Genomic DNA, 9,473 nt, shown 5'->3' on the forward strand with positions numbered 1-9,473 from the left:
ACTACAGCCTTGACCTCCCTTGGCTCAGGTTATCCTCCCACATCAGCGGCCTGAGTAACTAGGACTACAGACATGTAACACACTGCATCTACCTCCTTTTAAAAATTTTTTGCAGTGATGAGTTCTCACTATATTACCCAGGCTGGTCTCAAACTCTGGAGCTTGAGCAGTCCTCCCACCTTAGCCTCCATTAGTGTTAGGATTAGAAGGATGAGCTGCCTCGGCTAGGGCAGTTTCACAATGAGTCTTTATATTTGGTAAGAGAAATCCCTTATGAATCTTTTTTTTTTTTGAGACAGAGTCTCACTGTTGCACAGGCTCGAGTACAGTGTTGTAATCTCGGCTCACTGCATCCTCTGCCTCCTGGGTTCAAGCAATTCTCTTGTCTCAGCCTCCTGAGTAGCTGGGACTACAGGCGCACACCAACACACCCGGCTAATATTTGTATTTTTTGTAGAGATGGGGTTTCACCATGTTGGCCAGGCTGGTCTCAAACTCCTGACCTTGTGATCCGCCAGCCTCAGCCTCCCAAAGTGCTGGGATTACAGGCATGAGCCACTGAGCCTGGCCAATTCAATAAACATCACAATATCTCGAGTAAGGCTTAGTTGGGAGGAATGCTTGAATTTCATATCTATTTACTTTTTTCCCCTCCCTGAATTTCTTTCCTAATTTTATTAATAAATAATGATTCTAGTAAAATCATGTAATGTTTAACAAGCACTATCTGCATACTATTTTTATTAGATTCTGCGTGTTTTGTGAATTAACATAAACGCTTCTGTCATGGTCACAATTCTTCCTTGAAGACAAACTTAGACACTTAATTAAAATAAAAATGCTTTTTCACTTCTTAATTTTTGCCTGTATCTTACATTATCACCATCACTGTTTTTTTGTTTTGTTTTGTTTTGTGTTTGAGATGGAGTTTCGCTCTTGTTGCCCAGGCTGGAGTGCAATGGTGTGATCTCGGCTCACTGCAAACTCCGCCTCCTGGGTTCAAATGATTCTCCTGCCTCAGCCTCCTAAGTAGCTGGGATAACAGGCATGCACCACCACACCCGACTAATTGTGTATTTTTAGTAGAGACGGGGTTTCTCCATGTTGGTCAGGCTGGTCTGGAACTCCTGACCTCAGGTAATCCGCCCACCTCAGCCTCCCAAAGTGTTGGGATTACAGGCGTGAGCCACCGTGCCTGGCCATCATTGTTATTTTAAATGTAAGTTGTCACATTTCCTTGTAATTAATAGTCATGAATTTAATGTTTCTCATGTGAAACGTGGAAAACGTTATTTTTTTCACATATAAAGTGGCATTATATCCACTATAGCCTCCGTCAGTGCAGTAAACTGCAGTGGTGCATGAAAACCAAAGCTATAATTTTTTATTGGTGGTAATTTCGTCATCTTTCGGCTATTTATGTACACAAATCTTTCTATTTTAAATTAAGCCAAACACCAGAAATTAGGAAATGTGTTTATTATTTAAGAATGGTGTCTTTTTCACAGCTCATGTTACGTTAAGCATCATGGTGAATTTATTATTTTTTTTCAGGTGTTTCATTTTTTACTTTTGGTACCTTAAAGAGTGTTGGTCTTTCCCATGCTCCTACCCTTCTTGGCAGACCTTCGTCAGACAATCCTAATGTCTTAGTGTTGAAAACTCACGTAAACTTACTTTGTGGTGGTGTTGCTGGAGCAATAGCGCAGACAATATCGTAAGTTTCTTCACCAACTTAATTTAATCAAATTATGGTTACCCAATCCTGATTTTCAACATTGGTTAATCATTTATTTTTTCTAATAGATTATTCAAAAAGAGGATCCCTTGCAAAATATAAGTATCAATTTAATACATTTTTCCAGATGTGTGTGCACTTTAAGCATATTATAAATAATTACATGTTCGGATGGAGTAGTGCTGCCTGTTGTCTCAACTACTTGGGAGACTGTGGCAGGAGGATTGCTTGAGCCCAGGAGTTTGAGGCCAGTCTGGGAGATATAGCGAGACCTTGCCCCTAAGAAAAAAAGACAGAGGGCGGGTGCAGTGGCTCACGCCTGTAATCCCAGCAGTTTGGAAGGCCGAGGCTGGTTGGTTGGATCACGAGGTCAAGAGACCATCTGGCCAACATGGTGAAAACCCGTCTTTACTGAAAACACAAAAATTAGCCGGGTGGGCCGGGCGCGGTGGCTCAAGCCTGTAATCCCAGCACTTTGGGAGGCCGAGACGGGCGGATCATGAGGTCAGGAGATCGAGACCATCTCTGGCTAACACGGTGAAACCCCGTCTCTACTAAAAAATACAAAAAACTAGCCGGGTGAAGTGGCGGGTGCCTGTAGTCCCAGCTACTGGGGAGGCTGAGGCAGGAGAATGGCGTGAACCCGAGAGGAGGAGCTTGCAGTGAGCTGAGATCCGGCCACTGCACTCCAGCCTGGGTGACAGAGCAAGACTCCGTCTCAAAAAAAAAAAAAAAAAAAAAAAAAAATTAGCCGGGTGTGGTGGCGGCCCCCTGTAATCCCAGCTACTTGGGAGGTCAAGGCAGAGAATTGCTTGAACCTGGGAGGTAGAGGTTGCAGTGAGCCAAGATTGCATTACTGCACTCCAGCCTGGGCGACAGAGTGAGACTCCGTCTCAAAAAAAAAAAAAAAGGCCGGGCGCGGTGGCTCAAGCCTGTAATCCCAGCACTTTGGGAGGCCGAGACGGGCGGATCACGAGGTCAGGAGATCGAGACCATCCTGGCTAACACGGTGAAACCCTGTCTCTACTAAAAAAAAAAAAAAAATACAAAAAACTAGCAGGGCGAGGTGGCGGGTGCCTGTAGTCCCAGCTACTCGGGAGGCTGAGGCAGGAGAATGGCGTAAACCCGGGAGGCGGAGCTTGCAGTGAGCTGAGATCCGGCCACTACACTCCAGCCTGGGCGACAGAGCCAGACTCCGTCTCAAAAAAAAAAAAAAAAAAAGAGAGAGATTGCATTTGTATATTGTGTATTTAATTTCAGGCAGTTATCTGTATTATTAGTTTTAGCCCTTATGGAAAATTTTGTATTGGTCTACTGTATTCAAGGGGACTTGCTGCATCATAACAGTAGAGCAATTCTCAACTGGTGGTGGTTTTACCGCCAGTGGACATTTGTTAATGTCTGGAGACATTTTTGGTTGTCACAGCTGGGAGAGTGCTACCGGCATCTAGTGGGCAGAGGTCAGGGAAGTGCTTAAATATCTCTAGTGCACAGGACAGTTCCCTACAACAAAGGAAGATCCAACCCAAAATGTCAGTAGTGCCAATGTTGAGAAACTATATATTAGTGTTCAACAGTGAAAAGCAACCAGTTTGTTTCTTCAGGAACTGGCATTTCATTTGGCCTTTAGGAATAAACAGAACTTGATATTACGGTGATGGGAGAGAAGAATCCTCTAATCAGAGGGATCACATAAGCAAAGATCTCTATATCGTTAATTGATTTTATTCATATGCTTATATCCTGACTCCTAGGTTAGACAGAACAATAAGAGCAGTAACACATTATTTCTTTGAGTTTATAGGGCTTTGTATTCAATAGTTGTTGAGTAGAAAACCAAAAATTTTTATTCTTTATGCCTTTTTTCTTCTTTTAGCTACCCATTTGATGTGACACGTCGGCGAATGCAATTAGGAACTGTTCTGCCAGAATTTGAAAAGTGCCTGTAAGTTCATCATATGTCATTGTTCATTTTCTTTAGGAAATGTAACATTAAACTCAGTAAGGAGGTATGACTCTAGTTTGACCAATAGTCTGTATCTTCCATTTTATCTCCCAAAGTTTATTTTGGAAACTTTATAAGATTACAATCAGGCAATCAGTTTCTTTTTTTTTTTTTTTTGAGATGCAGTCTTACTCTGTCATCTGGGCTGGAGTGTAGTGGCATGGTCTTGGCTAACTGTAACCTCTGCCTCCCGGGTTCAAGTGATTCTCCTGCCTCAGTCTTCCAAGCAGCTGGGATTACAGGCACCCACCACCATGACTGGCTAATTTTTGTATTTTTAGTAGAAACAAGGTTTCACCATGTTGGCCAGACTGGTGTTGAACTCCTGACCTCAAGTGATCTGCCTACGTGCCTGGTCTATAATCAGGTTCTAATCCTCCTGTTAAAAATTTAATTTAGGCCGGGCGCGGTGGCTCAAGCCTGTAATCCCAGCACTTTGGGAGGCCGAGACGGGCGGCGGATCACGAGGTCAGGAGATCGAGACCATCCTGGCTGACACAGTGAAACCCCGTCTCTACTAAAAAATACAAAAAAAAAAAAAACTAGCCGGGCGAGGTGGCGGGCGCCTGTAGTCCCAGCTACTCGGGAGGCTGAGGCAGGAGAATGGCGTGAACCCGGGAGGCGGAGCTTGCAGTGAGCCAAGATCACGCCACTGCACTCCAGCCTGGGCGGCAGAGCGAGACTCTGTCTCAAAAAAAAAAAAAAAAATTTAATTTAGGGCCAGGCACGATAGCTCATGCCTGTAATCCTAGCACTTTGGGAAGCCGAGGAGGGCATATCACCTGAGGTCTGGAGTTTGAGACCAGCCTGGCCAACATGATGAAATCCCGTCTGTACTAAAAATACAAAAATTAGCCAGACGTGGTGTCGGGTGCCTGTAATCCCATCTACTAGGGAGGTGGAGGTTGCAGTGAGCCAATTAGGCGACAGACGGAGACTCCGTCTCAATAAAACAAAACAAACAAACAAACAAAAAACCAAAAGATTAAATTTAGGCTAGTCGTAGTAGCTCTTGCCTGTAATCTGAGCAATTTGGGAGGCCAGAGTGAAAGGATCACTTGAACTCAGGAGTCCAAGACCAGCCCAGACAACACAGTGAGACCTTGTCTCTTAAAAAAAATAATAATATTTTAGAGCTGTTTTTTTTTTTTTGTTTTGTTTTTTGTTTTTGAGACAAAGTCTCACTTTTGTCCCCCAGGCTGGAGTGCAATGGCATGATGTCAGCTCACTGCAACCTCTGCCTCCTGGGTTAAAGCGATTCTCCTGCCTCAGCCTCCCTAGTAGCTGGGATTATAGGTACCTGCCACCATGCCTGGCTAATTTTTTTATTTTTAGGAGAGACAGGGTTTCACCATGTTGTCCAGGCTGGTCTGGTACTCCTGACCTCAGGTGATCTGCCTGCCTTGGCCTTCCAAAGTGCTGGGATTACAGGCGTGAGCCTCCATGCCCAGCCAGTTTTTAAAAATAGTAATATAATGTGAGCTACATGTTTAACATTTTTGGTAGCCAAATTTTTAAAAAGTATAAAAAGAAATATTGCTCGGGAGGCTGAGGCACGATAATTGCTTGAACCCAGGAGGCGGAGGTTGCAGTGAGCCGAGATGGTGCCACTGTACTCCAGCCTAGGTGACAGAGTGAGACTCTGCCTCAAAAAAAAACAAAAGAGGCCTGGAGCAGTGGCTCACACCTGTAATCCCAGCACTTTGGGAGGCAGAGGTGGGTGGATCATGAGGTCAGGAGTTCAAGACCAACATGGCCAAGATGGTGAAACCCGTCTCTACTAAAAATACAAAAACAATTAGCTGGGCATGGTGGCAGGCATCTGTCATGCCGGCTACTCAGGAGGCTGAGGCAGGGAATTGCTTCAACCCGGGAGGCGGAAGTTGCAGTTAGCCAAGATCATGCCGCTTCACTCCAGCTGGGGTGACAGAGCGAGATTCTTGTCTAAAAAAGAAAAAGGGCCGGGCGCTGTGGCTCACACCTGTAATCCCAGCACTTTGGGAGGCCGAGGAGGGAGGATCACAAGGTCAGGAGATCAAGACCATCCTGGTCAACATGGTGAAACCCTGTCTCTACTAAAAATACAAAAAAATTAGCTGGGTGTGGTGGGGCGTGCCTATAGTCGCAGCTACTCGGGAGGCTGAGGCACAAGAATCACTTGAGCCCAGGAGCAGAGGTTGCAGTGAGCCGAGATTGTGCCACTGCACTCCAGCCTGGCAGCGAGACTGCGTCTCAAAAAAAATAAAAAACAAAACAAAAAAAAAAGAAAAAGAAGAAAAAAAAAAATTGTGAAAAATATTTTTTGTTAAACCTAAAATGTTATCACCTCAACATTTCGTTGTTTTGTTTCTTTTTTTTTATATAAAGTATTTGAAATCCAGGATGTATTTTACACTCACAGCACATCTTGATTTGGACTGCCACATTTCAAGTGCTTAATAGCCATATGTGGCTAGTGGCTGCTGTGATTGTATAGCACAGCTCCAGAGTTTTCTTTATAGTGATTTAAAATCATTCCATTTGATTGGTGATATGTTGTCTCTCAGGGGAAGAGCAGAACATTTGTTCATGAATTTGGATTGCCTTATTTATCCAAAAGATTTTTTTGGCCATGAACATTGCCCTGTGCTTGTAGTATTCAGCTACTTGAGAGGCTGAGGTGGGAGGTTCACTTGAGGCCAGGAGTTTGAGATCAGCTTGGGAAACATTGTAAGACCTTGTCTCTAAAAAAATTTCTTTTAACTAAAAAAAACATTAACGAGGCATGGTGGTGGTATGTGCCTATAGTCCCAGCTACTCAAGAGGCTGAGGTGGGAGGATTGCTTGTGCCCAAGAGTTGGAGGCTGTCGTGAGCAACGATTGCCACTGCACTCCAGCCTGGGCAACAGAGTGAGAACCTGTCTTTTTAAAAAAAAAAAAACAAAACTGGCCGGGCGCGGTGGCTCAAGCCTGTAATCCCAGCACTTTGGGAGGCCGAGACGGGCGGATCACGAGGTCAGGAGATCGAGACCATCCCGGTTAACCCGGTGAAACCCCGTCTCTACTAAAAAATACAAAAAACTAGCCGGGCGAGGTGGCGGGCGCCTGTGGTCCCAGCTACTCGGGAGGCTGAGGCAGGAGAATGGCGTAAACCCGGGAGGCGGAGCTTGCAGTGAGCTGAGATCCGGCCACTGCACTCCAGCCTGGGCGACAGAGCCAGACTTAGTCTTAAAAAAAAAGATTTTTGAAAAGATTTCAGTCCAGATTGCCTGTTGAAAGGGGAAGGCCAAGCCCAAATTATTGGTTTGAAAGGAAAGGAACAACTCTGAAACAGGAAAGTCTTCTTGGCTGAAATCTGAAAGATAGTCCTTCAAGCTTTAGTTCTATAACCACCTGCTGTTGGTACTGTGCAACTTCAGCTATAATAAAGGCTTAAAGGGCAACTGGACATACATCCTTTAAAAGGATTGCATTAATATTTCAAATATAAGTATGAAATAGTGTTGTCCAATAAATGTCATAGACATAGTACAAACAAAATATGTTGTGCTAATGAGTCCTGAAATTTGATGCATAATGCTTGTACTTGTTTGGAATGATTTGCCTTTTTATTATGAAAAAAGTTTCGCTTGTTATAACATTTGTCTTCCTAAAGCTATTCAAGATGGCATTTAAGCTTCTTTAAAAATTGATATTATGGCCTGGGCGCGGTGGCTCACATCTGTAATCCCAGCACTTTGGGAGGCCGAGGTGGGTGGATCACCTGAGGTCAGGAGTTCGAGATTGCCCTGGGCAACATGGAGAAACCCCATCTCTACTAAAAATTACAAAAATTAGCTGGGCATGGTGGCATGCGCCTGTAATCCCAGCTACTCAGGAGGCTGAGGCAGGAGAATCACTTGAACCTGGGAGGCAGAGACTGCAGTGAGCTGAGATCGTACCACTGCAATCCACATTCCCACCTGGGTGACAGAGCAAGAGTCCATTTCAAAAAAAAAAAAAAAATTGATATTATGGATCCTGAAATTGTTTCTTCATGAATGGGCATAGAGGTGTCATCATTTAATCATTGTCTTTCAGTACCATGCGGGATACTATGAAGTATGTCTATGGACACCATGGAATTCGAAAAGGACTCTATCGTGGTTTATCTCTTAATTACATTCGCTGTATTCCCTCTCAAGCAGTTGCTTTTACAACATATGAACTTATGAAGCAGGTTTTTCACCTCAACTAAAAAAAAAAATTATGGTTGGTTTTCCTTAATACATTCTCAGAGGGAGAAATGAAACGTTACTTTAATTGTTGGGGGAACATTACTTGAATGGGGATATTTACACTGTCACAGGAGCCACTGGTATTTTAGTACTTGATTATTTTTTCTTTAGTCACAAATCAGAAGTGCTTACCATACTTTTTGATGCCAAACATTATACCTTAGAACATTGAAAAAAATATTCCTAAGCTGATGCTGGCTAAACCGCTTTAAAGTTTTATTTGGAAGTAGAACTAGCTTTAAAACGGGGTTCAAGAGGTTGCCATTAGCTTTGTCATGCTGTTCAAAGTTTTTAATTGTTATCATGGTTTTTAAAAGACTGACAGTGTTTATTATTATTAAAATAAGCAGGGTTGGTTATATTGCAGTAGAATAATGAGAACTGAATTTTTAAGTTCTATAAAACAGCCAGCATTGACATTTTATTTTTGTTATCTCTCTTCTCACAATTATGCTCCACTGGATAATAGGAAAAACACTTCTTTCCTTCATTTTTTAAATAAAATTAATGTTGTATTTAAAAAGTAGCCATGTAGAGACACAAAAATAAATGAAGAAGCTGGGCATGGTAGGATGGGCATGTGGTCCCAGCTACTCTGGAAGCTGAGGTGAGAGGATCACTTGAGCCCTGGAATTCCATGCCAGCCTGTGCAACATCGTGAGACCCCGTTTAATAAATGAATGAACGACTAAGTCTTGCTCAATTGTTATTACTAGGTACTATGAGTGACTTACATGTGTTTGAAAATGTCAGTGTGTTTCCCAGAGGCAGAAATAAAAATACTGAATATCTTTGCTCTCAAAAACAAAGTAGCACTGTAGATTTGTTTTTGTTAGATGATTCACTCTATACTAGAATATTTATTTAAGTAGACTGTGAAATATTTATTAATGTAGATGTGAATATCAAAAAATGTTTCTAAGGTATTATGATGCATCAACTAGTTCTTCCATGTAAAATAATTTTAGTGCAATATGAAGACGTAGAAATGTAAAATATGATTTGAATTGTTATCCTTTATATTAACAAAATGTTTTAAAATGTAAGAATTCCATTTATTCTCTTTAGAGTGCTTTTATGATTTATTATAAATAAGCATGTCAGAAATGGGAAGGGAATATTTAAAGTTCTGTCTTCAGAAACAGTAATTTGTAGAATTGATGTGACTTTTTTTTTTTTTGAGACAGAGTCTTGCTTTATTGCCCAGGCTGGAGTGCAGTGGTGTGATCTTGGCTCACTGCAACCTCTGCTTCCCGGGTTCAAGTGATTCTCTCCTGCCTCAGTCTCCCAAGTAGCTGGGACTACAGGTGCCCACCACCACGCCAGGCTAATTTTTGTGTTTTTAGTAGGACGGGATTTCACTGTGTTAGCCAGGATGACCTCGATCTCCTGACATCATGATCTGCCCACTTTGGTCTCCCAAAGTGCTGGGATTACTGGCATGAGCCATGGTGCCCGGCCCTTTGATATGACT

The 9,473-nt window shown here is 42.7% G+C and overlaps 1 protein-coding gene across 11 annotated transcripts in view; it reads left to right on the forward strand.

The window, feature by feature from the left end:
- Positions 1–9,055, forward strand: part of SLC25A16 (solute carrier family 25 member 16) — a 44,885-nt gene extending 35,830 nt beyond the window's left edge. For 10 of the 11 annotated variants that reach the window (XM_074001972.1, XM_074001969.1, XM_065521008.2 and 7 more), the window contains 3 exons: positions 1,555–1,717; positions 3,615–3,683; positions 7,803–9,055. In XM_074001972.1, the coding sequence (XP_073858073.1) occupies positions 1,555–1,717; positions 3,615–3,683; positions 7,803–7,959 (389 nt within the window). In that variant the 3' untranslated portion in view covers positions 7,960–9,055. Of the gene's footprint in view, positions 1–1,554; positions 1,718–3,614; positions 3,684–7,774 lie in introns of all 11 variants that reach the window. The other variant, XM_045362094.3, reaches the window with a different exon arrangement.
- The last annotated feature ends 418 nt before the right edge of the window (positions 9,056–9,473 follow it).

The sequence above is a fragment of the Macaca fascicularis genome, chromosome 9 (genome assembly GCF_037993035.2).
Source record: "Macaca fascicularis isolate 582-1 chromosome 9, T2T-MFA8v1.1".
NCBI classification, from domain to species: Eukaryota; Metazoa; Chordata; class Mammalia; order Primates; family Cercopithecidae; genus Macaca; species Macaca fascicularis.